Below are 22688 nucleotides of genomic sequence, written 5' to 3' on the forward strand. Positions count from 1 at the left end.
TAAATGGATTCTGACATCTCACAAAGTAACTTGCTTAAAGAGCAGGTAAGACCAGGTACTGTGAGTGCTGGAATCTCATTTTATTCATAATAATTATGTATTTTTCAGACACTTGTTTATTTTCAAAGTACTACAGAGTGACTGTATTTTAAAATGTAGAGCAGAGATGTTAATGTATAACATATTGCATCATATCATATCATATATTGCATATCACGCAACGTTATTTTAAACAATGAAATCATGGCCCATGCTACAATTTAGTATATATACATTTACATTTAACTATGCATTTTACAGACAGACAGCACCACTTCTTTCCAGGAGAAAGCTGATCTTTTTCTAAAATGCTACAAAGGAATGCAAGGTTAATCTTGCTTTAACTCATCTACATTTATCCAGGACTTTCTTCTACCATATTCTGCTTTCAAAATATGATTGCTTCATCTTCAAAGACATTATTCTGGAGAAATGATTAGCAGCTTCTTTATTAAATTTAATTAAGTTTGCACATTAAAAGAACAGAAATGGAATTTGTTTAGTCTTTTAAATTTAAATACTGTATTCTTATGCAGTACAAGATGTCCATCTGTAAACTATTAAAAAGTAGTTAAATGTAATTTTTTTCAGAAAATAACTTTATGCCAGGAACTTGTCTTTCCTCAGCACATCTAATGTAAAACTGGGAGAACTGGGAGCAATTCAGATAATCCCAGACTAAGCCAACTCTGGTAGTATAAATGGATGAATCCTATACCATAGCCCAACTTGGGATCAGTTAGCAACTTCTGTGTTTGATGGAGTTGATAGCGAGGAAGGCCACACATGCCAATGAAGCCAGATCATTCACCAAGCCCTACACTCACTAGTGTGGACATGTGGGCTGGCCAAGGAGGCAGGACTGATGTAGGTCCCAGGGCAAGCACATCACAGGCTATACTTCACTACACACCTGGCATACTGAAGCTGCATCATCCCTCTTTGGGGTAGGGCTTAGAAAATACCAACTTGGTTATAGTATGACAGTCCCAGTGTCATTGCTATTCACTGCATTCATGATGGATTATTAGCTCAATATGTCATGAAGATCATTCTCATCTGGTGGGATGGAACCTTCCATCAAATTAGCATGCTGATGTACCTCTGATGCAGTGGACCTAGGGAGGGAAGGAGATATGGGGAGAACTTCCTGGGGCTCCAAAGCCTAGCAAACAGCAAAAACCCAGTTCAATGAAATGTTGGGAATTTTGCAGAATAAACATGCGGAGGATGTAAGCTTGCCAGAATCTTGAAATGGACTGCTGAGATTTCTTTCATTGGCAGAGTCCCAGGCTTGCATTAATTAAAGCAACTATTGTAGGAGGGAGAAATACGTCAGTCTCACCAAACTGGAATGACCACTGAGATGATAAAGTTAATCATGCATGGGGTATATGACCCTTTATATCTGCATGTGGGTTTGAGGTTGGCTTTGCTCCATCATTTCTTTTGCATTGTCGATGTGTGCCATATAAAACATGTAGTTTTGACTGAAGCAACAGTTAATAATTTAAATACTTAATTATTATGATTCTGACATGAACCCAAAGAGGATAATAATTAGAATGGTGATGCAATCCAAGAAAAAAAACAGTTAAAGAGAAACAACTTAAATACTGGAACGAGTTAAGCTGGTGCAAAGAAAGGGGATTTTATTTTGGTCCCAATGTTTATTAATGTGGAAGTATGAAATAATAAATTAAGCATGTAAATATTACAGCCCAGAATGGAAGATAACTGTCTGATCCAGGATTTTTAAGGATTGGACAACAGTCTGAATTTTTTGTTTACAGCACTTTGATTTGATAGCTTGAAACTATTGGCCTCTCTGGCCAGCTAAGAGCATTTAGCAGTTTACATACCCACTATCTCTCCTTTCCATCTTAGCCTTTCTCCACTTGTCCCATGCTGTACTAAATGTCTCTAATGATTATTTCTCAAAGACGTCATTTTGATGGTCCACTTTTTCGGTCTAGCCTCCACAACAGAGGTCATCCCCTTGTTGGTTAGATCTGACCATAAACTAATCACTCTGGATATCCACATTCTGCCACCACCCCTGGTCAAAGAAACCACAGTGAAAACCTTTTCAAAAGAAAACTTCATGTTACTTAAGACCAAGGTTGGAAGTTTCAAAGCCCCCATGTTAAAGGATAATGCTGTCCAAGCTGCAAAATCCTTTACTAATGCACTCTATGGGCACCTACAAGAATGCATGGATTGTGCTATCCCAAACAAAACCAAGACTCTCACTCCTCCAAGAAAAGGAAACCAGTCTGGTGGAGCCCTGCCATAAACAAGCTATACAATAGAAGGAGGAAACTAGTACAGAAGAGAGTAAAATCCCAAGAAGGGAAGACATCCCTGATCAGTATCAGCAAGAAACTATGATCAATCATAAAATCATCCAAGGCTAGCTTCGAAAGAAAAATTGCCAAGGACTCCAAAGATAACCATAAGGCATTCTTTAGCTATGTCAAAATGTAAGTGGCAATTCTCAGATCTGCTCGGAGTTCAATACACTGAACCGACCGATATAGCCAACATCCAGGCAGACAGGTTCAGTGCAATCTTCACCCACCTCTCACCCCCAAAAGGGCCCATAACCATACCAGAAGAATGTAGTGCCCCCGAAATCACAGACACGTGGGTTAAAACAGCCCTCTCCAAAGCCAAAAACACAGCTTTAATGGGACCGAACGGTGTCCCAGACTGCGTCGTACATGAGCTCAAAGGTGAACTAACTCCTCACCTAAACACACTGTTTAAACTCAGCCTCTCCACAGGCTATTTGCCCACAGAGTGGCGCTCAGCAACGGTTATTCCACTCCACAAAGGTGGAGCCACAACGGATCCCAGGAACTATCTCCCTATAAGCCTGACTAGCTTGGTCTGCAAAGTGATGGAGCGCATCTTCATGGATCTCATTAACAGAGACATTGGAAACCTCAAAACACTGGACCCTACCCAGTTTGGCTTTGCCAAGGGAAGATCATGCCTCCTAAACCTGGTGGACTTCTTTGAGACAGTTACCAAGGCTATAGATGAGGGAAAGGTGGTCCACACAGCCTACCTAGACCTTGCAAAGGCATTTGACACTATTCCCCACTCAGGTATTATAGACAAGCTCACCAGCCTGAACATAAACCCCTACATCACGAGATGGGTTGCCAACTGGCTCATGTACAGAACCCACATGGTAAGAGTTGTGGAAGCTAGGTCTGACTCTAAACCGGTTACAAGTGGCATTCCCCAGGGCTCAGTCCTAGGACCCCTCCTGTTCGGCATATACTTCTCAGAGGTTCAGGCAAGCACAGGAGGATTATGGCTGACTAAGTTCACAGATGACTGCAAACTAGGGGCTATAATTGACTCTCCGGCTGACACAGACATCCTCCAAAAGGGTCTCGCTGAGACAGATACCTGGTGTCAAAACCATGGCCTCAAGCTAAATGCCAAAAAGTGCATAGTCATCCCCTTTGGAAAAAACAAAGTACCCACAAACTACCACATAGGTGGTAGCCCCCTAAATATGGAAGACGTAATAAGGGACCTGAGGACCCAAGTAGATAGAAACCGCTCCTTTGATAATCACATTGCCAAAGTGGTTAGAAAATCCTTCTATGTGGCCCACCTAATCACAAAAGGGTTTGCATCCAGATCAAAAGAGGTCATTGGGCCCCTCTATGCATCACTCATCAGACCCATCATAGAGTACAGTGCCCCATTTGGGATGTACCTTACAAGACACCTGCAACAACTAGAAAGACCACAGAAGTACCTCACCAAGAAAATCACTGGCCTCAAGCAGGTGCCCTATGCAGCTTGACTAAAGAAACTCCAGCTGTACTCGGTTGCATACCGCCTACTCAGAGGTGATCTCTGCCTGACATACAAGGCCATGTCCAACCCAGAATTGATGGACATGCTCCACCTAAAGAAAACCATATCCCCTCGAAGCACATGCTCCCGGGATCTAAACCTCACCACAACAATAAATAGGATGTGCTGGAGGGATAGATTCCTGTCCCAGAGACTTCCCATGCTCTGGAACAAGATTACAATATACATTAGGCAGAGCTCCTCACTAACCCTCTTCAAGAGAAACCTTGACGAGTGGATGGGAAACAGAAAGTTTACCCCAGGGATCACTTCAATGGATCTGCTGGACAGAGGCACAGGGAACTAATCTAAGGGGGCGACGAAAGCCAACACATTCTGGTTAGGCTTATAAATGCCTTCAGGCAGATAGCCTAGTACCTACCTATGAACCTTAGAAGTACATTCACAGATCCAGGGAGGAGCTGGTCCTACCTCTGATCTTTCCTATTCAGGCTGAAACCTTTACATTGCTCTGACATGATCATGCACACTCCTACCATGACCCTGTCTTTTGTCATCCTTACTGAGAAAAGCTACAGCTTTTCTGAACTCTGGTCCTAACTTTCTCCCTCCATCTCAGAGACTCTTCTTGAGCTTGCTTCTGGATTCCTTCCAGCAGTCTTATGTACTAAAACCTGCATGGCCTCCAGAACTCACCATACTCAAGGTATGGTCTGACTGGGGCCCTCTAGGGCAACACCATTACCTGTCTTCTAGAGGTTTATCCCTGAGGATATAACCCAGAATTTGTGTTTGTACTTGTCTGCACTAACGTCAAATTATTTCCTTATCCCCATCTTCCATTAATGCATCTGTCTTAATATAAGCATAGAAGCTGATCCTGTTATCCATTCTCTCAGATATGTTTTAGGCATGTTGAAGAATGCAGAGCTGGATGACCTCTGTGGTGCTCTAGTAGTCACTTCTCTTATTCTTGGCATTAGCTCTCTCAATACAGTACTCTGTATCCTACCCTTCAGACACTCTGGTATCCAGTTCATCCATTTCAGTCCTATCTAAAACCTTATCTTTTCATGTTTCCTAGCTGTTGTGTGGACTGATGTAAAAGACTTGGTGAAATCAAGGCAGACCACAACTACTGGATCCAGCTGTTGAGTTCCCTTGCAACCCTGCCATAAAATTCAATTAGGTTTGACTGAGAGCACCTTCTGGTTATGAGCTCATGCTGATTGTTGCTCTGAAGATTGTCATCTACTTGGAAAGCAAGCGTATTTTCATTCAGGATTCTCTTCATGATCTTCACTGCCAAAGTTGTTAGGCCAGCTAGCCTGTAGTTCCTGGAATTTTCATAGACCCTCCAATTATACAACAGTACCACTCTTTGCTGTCTTTCAATCCTCTGCCATTTCCACATTTGCCAGTTATCTAACAGAAATTTCCATAATAGGATCTGCAAATACACTGGCCAGAGCCATGAAAGCCTAGGAAAAAAGGCTGTTTAGTGTTGGCATTTTTCCCTCCTTTAGAGTAGCCAGTTCCATTTCCCCTAGTATGGCCTACCTCCTCCAAACATGGCACCCTCCTACTTTTTTTCCTTCTGAAATACCACTGTGAAATATTCATTCAGTGCCTTTTCCCTTGTATTTCTCTTTTCATCCCTATTTAGTCAGCCTGGTTGGGGCAATTCCTTCTTTCCTTTTTTCTGTTATAACCTCCCTAGCACACATTGCCTCTCTCTGTTTGACTCCTTCCGTCATTTCCTTCTGACTGTACTTTTACTGTCTTCAAGTTTTTGCTGCTCTTCTTTCTTAGGTCTCTACACTGTGCCTCATCAATTTGCTCACTCCTCTACCTCTTAAACACCCCCCTCTTTTGCTACATTCCTACTTAGAAAGTTTGACTTCTCATTTGTTCCACATTTTTCCAATTCCTCAATCCTTTTCCTATGGCTCACAGTACTCTCTTCTGTCCTATTCCCACTTATTCAACTTCAGTGCCTTTAAGTAATCTTTGACCCTCTCCATGAATCTGCTTAGTCCACTCACAGAAATCACAAGTTACCATCTTTGCCTTTGTTTTTTTACATCTCTTCCAATCTAAATCCTCCACTTATGTAATCATTGCTAATGAATTGCATGTTCAGCTACATATTCTAGGCCCATCAATGCTTAGTTAAGGAGTACATCAAGAACTCTATCCTTTCAGGCACAGCCCTACACAAGGTGACTGAAACCCCAGCATTATAAAATTGATCTTCAATCCTTTCCTCACCCTACTTTTCTAGTCTGTTCCTGGCAGAATCAGTTCCTCTATAAGCATAAGCCTCTCCTTCATACTACACTCATTTGTTTTCTCCAATACTCTCTCATATTTCTACTTTGATGTATATGGATGTCATTACACTGCTTTCCATGTCCTTTCATCTTCAAAAGTCAAGGAACCTACCCTATGTTCTGAATTTAATACTCTTTTTCTCTCTTAAAGAGGTAATATTACACCAATCACCCTCCACTGCTTCATTCTCTATCATTCCAAAGAAACTTATACCCTCTTACCTCTATTTCTTTTGTCACTGAACCATATTTCCATGACAGCAGCAATAATGTATATTCCCCTTCCTGCAGCCGTACCTAATGTCTATTCCCCTTCTTGCAGCTGTGCTTAATGTCTTCTCCCCTTCCTGCATCCCTGCTTGAAGTCTATTTCCATTCCAGCATTCCTGCTTGATGTCCACCCACCCTTCTGCATTACTGCTTGATATCTACTTCCCTTCCTGCAGCTCCATATCTTCTTCTGGGTGAAACTTCTTGCACAAGCAGGAAAGATGGTGGAGAGGTGTTTACTAATGCAGAAGAGAAGGAACAGAAGCCTTTATGCTCAATAAAATCCTTTATGAAAGAGGCCATGGAAAGCAATGCCCTGGGACTATCCATTTTGCCTTTTGAGTGAAATGATGGGTTTTAAGTGCAGACTATTCCTCCCTGTGGAGATGAATCAGAGTTAGCCAAGGTGGAAGAAGTAGTTCTGGTCTGTGTCTAGTAACCAGAATTTGGACTGACTGATCAGTAGCTAAATCAATGTCTGATTCATCATGGGAGGGAAAAGCTGGAAGGTGGAGTCGTGTGAACATATAGAAGAAGGCTGTTCCTAAGTCATTCGCAATGTTAAATCAGCAGGTGTAAACAAGGCCTATACTATTACAAGACACCATACTGTGTGATTGTTCTTCAAGGAGCCAGTGGGTTAAATACAAGAAAGACAATTTGTAAGACATTTTTTAAAAGAAAAAAATGTGGTTGAATCCAGAAAATGTACATACTGTCCTGTATATTATCAAGACATTGTGCATGCTGATATCCAATTCATCCAAAGATTACTTTGCACATGTTCTACTCTTACTGTATTTAAGTCCATAGATCTTAATGAGAATACTTTGAAGTTCATTCTCAAGTAAGATCTTAGACTTTACAGAAGAAATCCTGTCACAGGAGCAGAAACAAAGTGTAAATATGAAATATAGTCAAAAGAATGACAAATGTACTTCATTTAACTGCCAATAATGTAAGTTTATCTACAGAAAAAATTCATTTGCACATCCTATAACACAAAAAGTTTTCCTGTTAATAACATATTCAGACTGTGTTTCTATATGTTGCAGTATGTAAGGTCTGTGAAGCATTTTACATAACGAAATCCAGTAGGATGTTAAAAGATGGGATATGCGATTGTGCATCAGAAATAAACAAATAAAGTTATCTACTAATGCATTATGCAAGCATATTAAAAACAGGGTATTACAAACACAATTTGCTGTGTTCCAATGGACCAAGATAAACATTAATGGATGGGATATTATAGCAAGAATGGAAGAAGAATATAAATGGATAAATATTTTTAGAGATTGCAAAGCACTTGGTTTTAGTGCTTTGAGTGACTAATGCCAAATTAGCAATGTGCTCACCCTGCAAGTGTCTATGGTGACTAGTTTAATCCATCGAGTGATTCAGAGTAAATTACCACTGTTGGCTAAGACATCTAACTTGGCCAAAACATGGTGGTCACCCAATGAAGAGAATGGAAGTAGCTGCTGTGCATAAGTCCAGCAAAGTTCTGCAGAAATGTAGGGGGGATGTGTCTGTATGTCAAAGTGAGAAGTCTGAAGTTAAAAGGATTAATCACGGATAAAGAAAGAATCCCATCAGTGCTTTAATTTGGGAGATGTTCAAGAGGTAGTCGTCTGACCTAAAGAAAGAAGACTGCTTTTATTATAACACTTGAGAGAGATACTGGAAGGGACTCTTTGTCCAGTGTGACGGTATGCTATTGTCCTTAAGCTGGAAAGACCACTGAACTGCTTTCTTGTACAACTTGTCAACTTCCTGCAAGTATCATTATGTTGTGTTAAACTGCAATGTGGCACAAACTAGAGCCTTGATGCTAAATAAATATGAGTGAGAGAGAGAGAAATATATACATGCAAACATGCACATCAACATTCCAGCTGCTCTGCAGTAAAACATCAAATAAAGGATGGTTAGGGGCAAGTCTGAGGGAAGTTAAGATTGTACACACTCATGTACACATACATATAACTGGCTATTATGATAATTTTTCATATATATGCTTACTCTCCCTTAAAGAAAAGCAGGGAACTGACAGATAAACCACTTGCATGTGACATTAACTGTACTACAAAACTCTAGTCATGGATGGTGCAGTGGTGCAGAGGTAGCATTGTCACCTCACAGCAAGAGGTTCTCCGGTTCGATTCTCAGCTGGACTGGCTTCTTTGCAGTGTCTGCATGTCCTCCCTGTGTTTGTGTTTCCTGCAGGTGTTCTGGTTTCCTTCCACGTTATAAAAACAGAAGTCTAGAGCACTTCTTCCCGGGCCTCCACTGAAAACTGGCTTTGCTCCAAGTAGGAATTTCCCAGTAAACAAATGTAAAATAAAATAAATAAATAGTAAATCAGCTACTTGATGTAATTCCATGTATGCAGATGTATGTACTGCAATCCACTTCCATAAAGCTGATCTGTGGTTATAAAATCATTGCTACATTTCTGCACCCTAGATGAAATAACATTTGTTCATAATTCCTATACAATAGTATCATTTTTTTCAGTGCAATAATATGTGTCAGTGCACTTCAGGGTGACTAGTTTTATAGCAGAACAGCTCAGTGTGGGGTCAACTGCCTTGGGTGCTTCCATATTTTAGTAGTAATACTGTAGTATAATAAATGAACTGATGGTGTTACAAAATGCATTAAACAACACTGTAGCGTTAAGCTGTAGGGGTCAGTAAATTCCATGGCTTCAGTGTTCATGAATATTACCTTGTAATGAAAAATGTATCCCACTAGTTCTTGAGTAGGTGGCAGTCAGGATATTCCAGATATGTTTACTGCAGACTTGTAGAGGACCAGGAATGTTTTTAAATGTAATTATGGGATCTTTGGACAAAACACTTGCACTGTGAACCTGAGAGTATTGCTTTCCCTGTAACAATTCAGAATATAGTAATGTCAACAATTACTGAAAACACCACTGTATAATATGAAAAATATTGTTGCATTACATGAATGTTATATGCAATATTTTATCTTTTTGCGAAGAGAAAAGAACAGTAAAAAATGCACAAGGAAAATCCCCTTGCAGCAAAAGTGCACAAAATAGTGAAAAACAAAGACAGCTTGGAAACACCAAAGCAAATTCCCTCTCAATTTAATTCTCTTTCAGTTTAATGAAGCGCTTTTCGTCTTGCACATGTGATTACATTTTATAAAATGCATTCATATTTGTGATATCTGACTTAATTTGACTCGGATATGTAAGTTTCTGACTTCTTAGTTAACTAAGTAATATTATATTTTGAGAGTCAATACAATAATTTGAGATATAGTATTGTTAGTATATGTATGTTTGTATATATATTTCTATCACCATTACAGGTAAAAATTCTGAAGGAGGGGAAGGGTTAAGATATTCAAAAATATTGTCAGTCATATTTGTTTTTTTAAAAAAGTTTTAAGTAGCAATAATGTGGATGTGCCTTTAAGACACAAGATTTTAATTAGAAGTGTCATGTGACAAAAAGGGTGTATGTATATTGCTTGTGTTGAAGTTTGTTCAGTTTCTGATGAAGTCTTGCCACATGTGCAAGACGAAAAGCGCTTCATTAAACTGAAAGAGAATTAAATTGAGAGAGAATTTGCTTTGGTGTTTCCAAGCTGTCTTTTTGTTTTTCGCTAGTTTGTCTTACTTTGGTTCCTGTCTGAAAGTGCACAAAATGACTGAGCAATACATTCCTAAACTCTTCTTCAAGGACAAGAAATCTCTTTCAACTTCTAATGGCAAAAACAGCTCTGAGAACCATCAATAGTACAGAAATCAAAGTCAAGCTTTCATCAAACAAAACTCTCCCTGCAAGTAACAGGTAATCAAAAAGCAGAATCCTGTTGGGTAATTGCTAATATTTCATCTAAATAAAATCAGGTGCATCTGATTTTATTTCTAAAATTTTAGTTAGTAAGTAAAATGGTGAATGATTCCCGAGCGTAAAAGTAATGGTATTATTGCTGGATAAGTAATAAACAAGAAGCAGGTACTTTCTTCATTAAACATGAATTACAATACCTGCTGAAAAGCCTTATGGCTACAGACATCTGAACATGCTGGGGAAAGTAATGAACAAGTAAAACAATTCATACTGGTGCTACATCATGTTTAACGTGCTAGTACTCAGGCTTCATCACTGATGCTTCTAAAATACTTTCGGTAACCATCTCCAGTAAAAAATCTCACAGTAACAAACTTATGCACCAGACTGGCAAACCACCTAACCATGTTATGAAAAATGGGAGATGGTCCCGTCAAATGTCCACAAACAGTAAATACAGTAAATACAACTCCAACAGCCAACATCATCTTTGTATATAGCCTGTCATACATGGTCATTCGTCCTGCTGGCTCTTTCATTGTGGTAGAGTAAACTGAAAGGGCACTGCCCATCTTTGGGTTTAAAATAATCCACAAGCCAAATGTATGTCATTGGGTGCCTGGTACTATTACGGCTATTTACGTTAATTTTATTTAAAGATTATGTTTTCCCTATCTTCTGGTGATCTGTCCTGCAATTCACCAATGTCCAGCTAATTCATGGATTTGTAAGTCAGATATTCAAATGAATATCAACCATGCAGCAGTAAAAATCTAGCCATTGCCATCAAAGTACCTCTCCACTATGCGGCAAAAACAAACAACAATGACAATTATGAATCGTGCAGAACCACTACAAGTATCATTTCCTGCATTACACTTTTCATGAAGGACAGCATGGCCATACACGCTTGTAGTATGCTCAACAACACAGAGTTGTCTGTGTCAAAAACAGCCAATATAACCAAGACAGTTGACTCATCTATCTCCTGCCACAGTTTTTAATAAAACTTTGAAAGAACTCTACAATGTTACTAATGAATGTACTGGTTTGAAGTTCAAACTAGGAGGACTGAATTCAGATGTGTCTCTGCTACGTTCTGCTCAGATTCTATGAATCCAAATGAGTTCAGACTTACTACCGGCTGACAGTTGCTACATTTACTTGGACCCTGAAGGTATGTTTCTTGACTTGGGAACTTCAAAAATTGCTTCTAAGTAGATGGGTTAATGCCATACGTTTTGGCACTGTGAATATTTTTAGCTGGCACCAATCCATGAGGGTCTGCAAAACTGATTAAAAAGTAGGTTGTCCAGAGCTTAAGATCAACAACATTTCTATTTCTATTCCACATAAGTCAGAAGTATCACAGATTTGTAAAAATCTTTAAGTTAAAAGTTCACCTGTACAAGTCCCATAAAGAGTGGTAAAGAAAATGCCATCCTCTAAATGAGGCCATTCTGTTATGAAAGAACTGACTGAGCATTGCATTATCCCTATCAGAATGTAAACAAACAGAATGAACACAATTTATCTTCAGTACGGACTAGATGGATCAATCTTCATTGGTAAAGTTTTGCTATTTTGAGAGGTTGCCTTCTGAGAGACCTAAGCCATCTGCCTCCATGCAGGCCAAATATCACCTGGGTTGCCGTAACCTCCAGTTCTAAATTTTTAATACTGTAGCATCCTTATCCTATCACAAGTTAAACTAAAATGGACACACACAACTAAAACAGTATCAAAGATGACCCTCTTAACTACAACATTTCAGGACACCATAGCATGCACTGTATCTACAGATAAAGAGGCAGCCACATATAACTGATACAGATTTATCTAGATATAATCTGAAGTCTCTCCCAGGAAGCCAGTGTTTTGATATGTTTGTAGAAAACAGAAGAAGCTCAGGGAAGAAAAAGCCTGAAACCTAAAACTGAGTAAGAAATTAACAGCAGATAAGAACTGCTTGGTTAATCCATCTAATCTGACCATTTCCATATGAGACAGATTTGTTGCAGAACAAAAATGGATTAGAAATTATGATCCAGTCATGCAACTGACATTCTAGACCCAGAAACATAATAATAATAATAATAACAACAACAATAATAACAATAATAATAATAACAATAATAATAACAACAATAACAATAATAATAATAACAATAATAATAATAATAATAATAACAACAATAATAATAATAATAATAATAATAATAATAATAATAATAATAATAATAATAGATCCGGAATGCAACATTCTGAATGAGCTTGGGAAAGTATTTCTGCAAGCTGTCTAGGATGCCAGACTCTGGAAAAAGTTCTTATTTAATTATTTCATAGTTTTCAGTAGAGGATCTGAAAGCACTAATGATTTCTAAAACTTCAGTTTTAGGTCTCTGGATATAATTTTTTCTTAGGAATCATCTTTTCTTTATACAGCTAGAAAAAAAGAAAGATAAATTTGCATAGTTGCACATTGAAGGTAATGATCCGACTGCATAGATAAAGCATCACATGCTTACTTAAACACGAGTGGTATTGCTTTTTTTATACTCCTTCTTTAGATAATGCACTATGAAATGTGAGACCTAACAACAGCCTGAGGGATGGCAGTATCAATTTTCTTCCAGTAATATTTCAGTGACCCGACACAGGGAGAGGTCAGTCCAACCAGTGCTACATCATTTTCACACAAATGTGGTATTGTTCAGTACTGATCAAGTACAAAGGGTAGAAGCTTTTGTGCCAACAACTTAAGATATATTGGTCATATGCTCTGGGCACCAGATATTGCTGTCTATACTTGTTTTCCTTTACCTTAATTAATCATATATAATATAATTATTTCTGTATTTTATAGCTTTGTATTTTGGTACTTCTGATGAAATTCCAACTATTAGGAATGAAAGCAATTAGCATGTGATTTATGTGTGATTTTTCAATTAAATGTTCTTCTCTGGAGTTCCTTAGTGTTTCTATCTGGATTTTTTTCTATACCTTTCTTTAAGAAATGTTATAGAAATAAAGACTGTTCATTTTCATGTTATTACAGCCTGGTGAATACAGAAGATGAGGAGCCCTTGGAGATGAAGCAAAAATGCTCCTGTTATCAGTTTTCATATTGATTGGAGGGGATATTAAAACACAAATGTAGATTAAAATTATATGAAATTAATTGCAGTCCACAAAACTGTTAATGGAAAAGAGGAAAGAATGGAGTACATTACATGCTGTCTATTTTAAATTAAGATAGTAACCAGTTTCCAGTAAGAACCATGAAACTGCAGGATTTTTGTAATGAGGCTGAAACACATGCAACAGTCACTCACTCACTTTATGGTGAATTATCAAGGTCTGGTCAAAGACGATGTCCTAATTAAAACAATACTCTTGCTACAAGAATTACTCTAAATGGCAAATTATGTCATAAAAAGGGCTTGTTTTGAGCCCTAGTGAAGAATTGACTAGGTCATTTGTATTGATGTACAAAGCTGCCAATTTACTCATTTCAGCCCCTGAATGTCCTAGCGATCTGTTGTAATGCAGATTTGAATTTTGGGCATGATCCGCTATGCATAGCCAAAACATGCACTATAATTAAAAATAAAAATATCACCATGGATTTAAGTCTTCATGCCCAAGACAATGCAGAGAAGATATTGCAAAGATTACACTTGCGTGCTGTGCTCTTTTTTAAGGACTAGAGCAATAATGCTGTTGGTGTGCAATACTGACTCACCAGTGTGAGGTGCTGTATTAAGTTTTTTCCAAACAATGCCAAATAGCCACATATAACTCATTGCAAACAACTTGCACTGAGTAACACAGTGTTTTCCCTGACTAACAGGGCTCTTCTGGATTGAGATCAGCCATTTTCTCAAGCTACCCCTTGGGAATAAGAACAAGGATTTTTGAACTGGTTCCATGGTTTCCTGCATTGAGATGCAGAGGTGCAGAACATGGTGAGGTTCACTAGGTGCTGGGGGTGGGGGTGGGGGGGCTGAACTTTGAAAGGTCTGTTTAGATAATGCAAAGCAGCTTCTTCCCTCCACAAATAGCAGGTTGCAGGGATGAATGGACGATTCTCATGAGGAGGCAGAAGGGGAACCAGAAGCACAAAACTAGAGAAATTACCTGTTACTAAAACAATGTCTGGAATTAACTTAAAAAGATTAATGCTTGGTAAAAAAGCATGACAATGCTAATTGTAAAAAACATGCAAGAAAGAAGAAAAGTCGTCCTTTGTCATACTGTTCAAACTGCTCAATACCCATATTCTGATATGTTTAATTCTGTTTAAAATGGATATTTTCGCATTCTTTGAATTTGCCTATGTTTGTCTTTTTGCATCAGCTGATTGCCATATTTTGTAATGACGTGATTCCTGTAAATATTGTAACTATATTGTTGTAAATTCCTTTTATGGTAATTAACTTGTTGTATTGTTCACTGGAGCTTTTCTCACCGGGCCTCCACTGAAAATGGGCTCTGTTTAGCCCAGTGGACTCTCCCGGAAAACAAATGTCAATAAATAATATTCTGCAAATAAGACATCTGCAGGATGCTCATGGACACATACTAAATAATGATGTATTCCAGGAATGTAGAGAAAGACGTGATTTTTTTTTCCCTGAGGCTAAGTGGGTAATGCTGATACTATAGAGAGCAGAACTGTACAGGTAAACTACTCTGGAAAGTAAATCTGCTTTGACCTCAAATCTAAGGACCTAGCCCATGCAACTCAAGTCCTAACAAAAATCATAACTAAATGGTTACAGAAGCAGACAGTGAGGGCTAACATTAAAGGTTCAAATTAAAAATGAAGACACAGTTAAGGAATGGACATAAGGAAATAAAAAGTACAGATTAAAGCCAGCAAGTCCTAGTTGTTGCATCTCAGTATACAGATTTTGCTACATCTAGTCTTTCTAAACAGCTACAGCATAACAAAAATGACAAATGAGTTTGCAGGACACAAATTCTCATATTATTACAACAAGCAGAATAAAAGCAAGATGAAATGTAAGACTTTTCCCTAACCTGTTTTAGAACCAATTGCAAAGAAATTCTGTGGATTTCCGCTTGTGATCTTGTATGTCAATTTATCATCAGAACCGGTGTCAGGATCGGTGGCCTGTATCTGTAAAACTGAGACATCCTTGGGAGAGTTTTCCATAACAGCTGGATAGTAGATGGGCTCAGATGTAAGTGGAGCATTGTCATTAACATCTTCGACTTGAATGTAGATCTCAATTGTTGAAAAAAGTGGTACAACTCCACGGTCAGTAGCATAAACAGTGAGCCAAAAGGAAGCAGTTGTCTCCCGATCAAGAATGTCTGCAGTATAAATGACACCTAGAAGAGAGCAAAGAATAATAACACGTTTAGTGCACTGAACAATAACAATGTTTGTTGCATTACACACAAAGATAAAAAATGTGTACAGCGGCAAGGTATTCACATATATGGCCAGAAACTGTAGTTCTACAAGCAACACTGTATTTTTCACCAGCAAAAAAGTATAAATGCTTAAAAATTAACTCTGCCTCCGCTGGACAAGTATGAATCCCTCTACTTTTCTGTGACGTTATGTAGTTATGAACTAGGCACTTAACTTTTCCAATTACAAATGTAATAAAGCTTTGGCTCCACATGACTTCAAGAGCAAACATTTCATACAACAAAACAATATCATCACGCATTTCATTACTGGATAATCTTAATTAGAGCACTGGTTCTCATACAAAAAAAAAAAATATATATATATATATATATATATATATATATATATTTTTTTAATTTCACTAGTCACTACATTCTATTAAGGCTATATCAAATTTTTTTGACTAGCGACTTGATATTCCTGAGATACAAACGTAAGCTCTGTCCAGCGTTAACACAACCACAATCAGCATGTCTTGTGCTTCAAGGTCACTCTGTCACCATCTCTAAAAGAACTGTCCACAACATTATTATTAAATTCAAATAAAAAGAGCTTAGAAAGTCATCCTGTAGCCTTAATTAGTGACCAGAGCATTCTTAGACTGGGGCTGAGTGGTGAAACATCCATTTGGAGTTATGCAGCCATGGAAGCATCATTATAGCTGAGGGAGTCTAGATTTCATTAAATGTTCAAAAGGATTTATTACAAAAAACCCTTTTTAGCTAAGATCTGGATCTGCCAACAATAATTCAACTTACAAAGTTACAATTCCCTTAAACTACACATGCATACTGTACAAACTTGATTTTAATGTGCGGTATACACGGGTTAGTTTATATTACTATATTATGGGCCTCCCTACCTATGGTCAGCATCTAATATATCTGTTTCCAGCTCTTCACTTCACTGATATTTTTATTTTCCAGATCATGTTTGCTATTATAATGTTTGAATAGTTGAAGTACAAGACTGCTGTTTGGGTTATGTCACATTCACTTTAATAGGGGGTTTCTACTTTCCTCATGCCTGTGTGACCATGGAGTTAGCATGTCTAAGTAAGAGCAGGGTGTGACTGGTCTACAGGGGTGGTCACAGCATTTCACCACTGTTATGAAGTGACAAATGTGCTTTATTGATGTTTGAAGGTATTTGATATTGGTGCACCTGACTTCATTAAAAATAGGAAGGTAATATTCTGTCAGGGGAATTTTATTTTATTTTTTATTTTCAGTTTGTTATCTGGATAAGTGCACTGTTCAACTGATCCTTTTTAGACATGACCAGGGTGTAAAAACAGAATAAATAAAGCAAAGATATACACAAAGAACAAATACATACACAGCAAAGATATACAGAGTAGAAATATACATGAACAACATACAACTTTCACAACATTCACATAGAACATTTATAAAACATGTGAGTTCCACACATAGAACATTTATAAAACATGTGAGTTCCATGTTTATTTAGAGTGTGCAACAATTGATGTTCCTCACACCTTAATATTTGGATAAGTAAGATGTGTGCAAATAGGAACATTGAGGAATATTCTCGTTGAAGATAACGTGACTGCAGGTATTAAACACATTTTAAGGTTTTGTGACACTTCAATTTTAGTCTTGTAAGAGAATGACGGTGCTGGCTTTAGCCAGATCTGAAGCTGCTTAATGTCTTAGTTTGCTTAAGTGAAATATTTTGAGTATCTATGGTGGCATGTTAGTGCAGCAAGTAGCATTATCACATTCAGAGCAAGAACTTCTCCAGGTCATTTCTCTGCTGGTGTGTCTGCTGCGTGGAGTCAGCATGTCCTTCTTGTGTTTGTTTCTGTTTTCTTTGGGTTCTCTAGCTTCCTCTCACATTACAAGGACATGCAGTATTCAGACTGGCAACTTTTAAATTGTCGGTAGGTAGGTTTGTGTCATATGGAAGAAAGGCAAGGCAATCTACCCCCCAAAAGCACCCCCACTGCCTAGTAAACTCTGTAGATGGCGATAGCTGTTCACAAGATTACTATAGGAGTCTGCTGCAGCTCATAAGAATGGATGGATGGATGGATGGACGGACAGACGGATGGTTGACTATAAATAGTCTTACTTTAACTACCCTTTGAGATATGCTAACGTTTATTATTTTATTTTCTGTTAGTGTTTACTTTTAAACAGCACTATTAACATAACATTGCTAAATTTGTAATACCTTCTTGAAAGTTTCCTTGAGTGTGAAAGAGAAACAGCTCTTTTTCAGCCTCATCTGTCATGATCCTTCATAGGGAAAAACTACGCTAGTTGCCCTTGTGGGCCATTTTAAGCCTAACTAATTACCCTTAAAGGTACCTTGTGTCTGTGAGGTAAACACCTTAACCCTTATGCCATTCCCAACCCTTTAGTTGTAAATACACAAAGGCCTTCAATCTAGTGTGTAAATGACTTTCAGGCATTTCAAAAATCTTTCCTTTTAACCCATATTCTGTAATATTTTCAACAAGTGATGTTAGCCTGACTGACAAAAGGCTGCGGCATCTACTTTGCATCTGCTTTTGTAAAGTTGAGCTATATAGCTTCTTGTTTCCCTTCTCGATGACCTTCACCCTACTTTCAATAAAATGTTAAAATTAAGTACCACTTGCCTGTTCTGGTGAAGACAGGTGAAAGCTAAAGAGCCCTGAAAGCTATTCAGCAAAGTCAGGAGAATGTTTTCATTGTCCTGGACACATTTCTCCCAAGCACTATAAATAAAATCTCAGGTTGCATATTGTGCTACTGCTGAGTCTTATTGTTACATAAGGAAGACGAGTACTTAATACTGGGTGGGAAATTTAAATGATCCAGGAATCCTGCAGACGTCTCACACTGAGGTGTATGTGTCTATTTAAATATAAACTGAAACCAACAGAAAAGAGCTCACAAGGGACAACATTGAAACAATAGATACCTTTTTTTTGATTACATGTTTTAAGCAGTTTCATTACATCACTGTACATTTTTCATTCTGATTTCATAACTCTAATCTGATGTCATAAAATAAATTGATAGTTTCAAAAGAATGAAAATGTATTGAATTTCAAAAATCAGATATATCTACATATCTTATCAGTTAGTAGTTTAGCTATGAATTTTAGACTTTTGGACTTGATTCTTAATATTTTATGTTGCGCATTATTTTTCGAACACAGCTGTGCACCTCTGCTTTTTCTTTCTCTGTTTTTCTATGAAACATTTGTATAGCCATGCATGAAATACCACCCAAACCTAATATCAATCAAGTCTTGTTTTCTTTGCATTTGCCACCATTATGTCAATGCATATTAAAAAGTCCTGCCACTTCCAATCCATTGGCACTGCATGACTGAAGCCAGTGCTGTCAGAAAAGAAACCCCACCATGTGAAGTAAGCTGTGCAGCCAACCTGAGAGACCACAGACGGCTGTTGTAATCATTCCTGACATTCCCAAACATGAGTTGTTTTCTGATACAAGTCAAATTCCCATGAGAGGCAGGCAAAGTCTTATTTGGCATTACATACTGACCGGATGCCCAGATGCAGCTCATGGAGCAGAACACTGCCTTCACCATAATAGAACACTGCCTTCACCATAATAGAACACTGCCTTCACCATAATGTTACCTAGAAGGAAACTGGCACCAAAGGTACCCTGTACCACAGAATGCTGGGAACCAGGTGGCTACTTACTCTTCCAGTTCTGGCAGCTACATTTTAAATGCCTTCAAAACTGCAAACTAAAGAAGCATCACAATTACAAATATGTTTATATTTTTACTCTGTGATTCAAATCAGCTAAATGAGTTGACTTCTCACCAAAATATTTAAATATATATATATATATATATATATATATATATATATATATATATATATATATAGAGAGAGAGAGAGGTGCTGCATTCAAATAATGAATGCTTCCAAATGTATTCATTTTACATATGTTTCACAGATATATTGCATACATACCTATGGTGACATGTTTATGGTTGAATTACTGTAACTGTCAGTATCTGTTTTATTTAAATATAGTGCAGTATATACTTGATTTCATGTCGTAATACTTTTTTTTTTGTTGCTTTATTGACCCGGGTTGTAAATAAGAAGGGTTTTTGGACCAGTGTACCAACCCAGTTAACAAATCTATAAGTTATATAAATAAATCCATCACAAGAATTGCAAGTTCATTTTATTTCCCAGGAAAACAACAAAATTAATTGCTGAAAGAAGAGCTGAAGCTGAAAACATTAACACATCTTGACAGACTTATTTCCTACAGTATATGCTGCACACAGAACTCTGCAAATCAGACTTCCATTAGAATGCTTCTCTTTTTCATATCTTTTCTTACGTAGAGCTCACTCATCATGTTAAAGCCCATGGTCTAGTCATTCAGGCCTTCTCTTGATTTGGCCAGAAGACCTCCACTAATCAGATAACACTTTTTTCTTCAATATATAAACATTTTCAATTTCCTAGTTTAATATTAACGCCAAGAATGTGACATTTTTGTAGCTTACACTGAATTCAAAAATGTGTGCACTTTTCTCACTGTGCACACTCTTCCCAATAACAGCAATGTGCCAGGAATTGCCTCATTCTGTCGTGTTCATGTGAGTTTACCCATTTTAGTACCAGTGGTTCCTAAAACTACTACTGGAATTATAATGGTGTCCTTACTCCACAGTGCCCACAGTGCTCTAGTTTCTACTTACATTTCCTGATACTTTATTGCATTGTTTTTCAGTAATTAAGGCAATGTAATCACAGAGTGTAGTGATTTTGATAATTAATGCTGCTTTTTTTTCCCTTTTGCCTTCAACTATAGTATCTTTTTTCGTTTCTACTTTTGATAGGCTCATGTGATCACTACTTCTCCATTTTCAGTACTTTTTGCAGTTCATGATTCCAGGGGCTCTTGGTTATCTGTATGATGCAATCTTTATACACTTGCCAGTGTAATAACTTTGCTACAACATTATGCCTTTCAGTACGCATGCACTCTTCCACAAATGTACCAAAGTTACTAAAAGATGTGCAAATGTTTCTAGAACTATACTGCAAAATATAAATTTATTTAAATCTCTTACTTTTTTTGTAGATGTTGTGCACCAGTATGTATGCAGCCAGCTATCCAGAGCTACTATTATTATTAGCCTTTTATCTTTAGTTTAAATTGACCTTACCTTAGCTACCCATGCTTCAAAACTTACCATGTCGCTATTTTTTTGTTTCAACAAGTTTCTATAATCTTCCAGTACAAATGTGGGCTTTTCTGTTTTCATTTATTATTTTTGGTCATGATCTTTATAGCCTTTCCTTTGCTTTTAGAATTTCCATAGGATCATAGGAAGTTACTAGGCCAATGGCTCTAGGGCCCTTACAAGCTTAGCCAAGTTCTGCCCTCATTTCCATGATCAGCACCTATTGCCCCTGTCCAAGAGAGACACCGGTGGAACCCTCAGGGTGAAGTTATGGTTACTCATCCAGATTGCGCTTGAAGAGGGCCAAAGAGGTGTTCTGCTTGACATGAATTGAGAGTCTGTTCCACAGCTGCAGTAACCTCTGGGAGGGAAACAAAGCTGTCCATCCAGCAAGTTTTATTAATGTCACATACCAGGTTAAGGTCTTTAGACCGAGTAACCCTTGAGCCATTGGACTTACGGATATGCAGTATTTTCAATAATGCAGAGTCAGAGACTGCCTTATACACAAGGCAGAGATCACCTCTAAGTAGTCTGTATGAAACAGAGTAAAGTGACAGTAATTTCAGTCAGTTTACATAGGACATATGCTGAATACCTTGAATTTCCTTGTGAGGAACTTTTGTGGTCTCTCCAATTGTTGCAGGTGTCTGGAAAGGTACATACCAAAAGGGGCATTGTACTCAATTATTGGCTTGATTTGGGAAGAGTATAGGGAGGTTATAACTTCTTTTTTTCTGGATGCACTGCTCTTAGTTAAGAGATAATTAATATTGAATACCCTTCTTACCACTGTGGAGACATGGTGATTAAAGATAAGGTTGCTGTCAACCTGTGTGCCCAGATCTCTCACCACTTAGTGTGTACTTAGGGAGTTGCTATTGATGTGGTAGTTAGCAGGAACATCACCCTTACCGATAGGGATGATAATACATTTTGTGCATTGAGTTTAAAGCTATGACTTTAGCACCAATCATTTGTTTTGCATAAGACCCTCTTGTATGATGTTAACCTTGTTTGGGGAGTCTATGACCGCTCCGAGTTTGCAGTCGTCACCAAACTTTGTCAGCCACAGACCTTTAGTTTTGCTTGCACTTCAGAGAAACAGATTCTGAACAGTAGAGGTCCCAGAACAGATCCCTGTGGAACACCACTGGTTACAGGTCTGCTGTTGGAAGTGGATTCCCCTATTTTGACTTTATGTGTTCTATTGATGAGCCAGTTAGTGACTCACCTACTGATATAAGGGTTGATACCTAGCTGGGTGTGTTTGCCAATAATGTCTTAGTGGGCGATAGTGTCAAAAGCCTTGGCCAAGTCCAGATTGGCTGTATGCACAGTTTTCCCCTTATCCTGGGCTCTAGTGACTGTCTCGAAGGAGTCCACCAGGTTTAACAGGCATGATCTCCCTTTGATAGATGCAAACTGGGTAGGGTCAAGTGTTTGGAGATTACCCATATCTTTGTTGATAAGATCTATAATGATTTACTCAATGGCCATGCAGATAAGGCTAGTCAGGCTAATCGGTCTGTAGTTCCTGGGGTCAGTGGAAGCATCATTCTTGTTGCAAGGGGATAACAGTGGCTGTTTCTATTCAGCTGGGCAAAGCCAGTGCTTAGACTATGATTGAAAAGAGCATCCGATGGTGTTGCTAATTCTTGTTGGAGCCCAAGTAGGACGCAGCCTGGGATGTTATCAGGTCCCATAGATGC

The 22688-nt window shown here is 38.1% G+C and overlaps 1 protein-coding gene across 3 annotated transcripts in view; it reads right to left on the reverse strand.

Annotated features, from left to right (window-relative positions):
• The window catches only part of FAT3 (FAT atypical cadherin 3), a 2670157-nt gene that overhangs the window by 1852661 nt on the left and 794808 nt on the right, over nucleotides 1-22688 (reverse strand). For all 3 annotated transcript variants that reach the window (XM_044072199.1, XM_044072198.1, XM_044072200.1), the window contains exon 3: nucleotides 15368-15682. In XM_044072199.1, the coding sequence (XP_043928134.1) occupies nucleotides 15368-15682 (315 nt within the window). The remainder of the gene's footprint in view (nucleotides 1-15367; nucleotides 15683-22688) is intronic.

Source organism: Protopterus annectens, chromosome 5.part0 (assembly GCF_019279795.1).
Source record: "Protopterus annectens isolate FY-2018-M chromosome 5.part0, PAN1.0, whole genome shotgun sequence".
Lineage (NCBI taxonomy): Eukaryota > Metazoa > Chordata > Ceratodontiformes > Protopteridae > Protopterus > Protopterus annectens.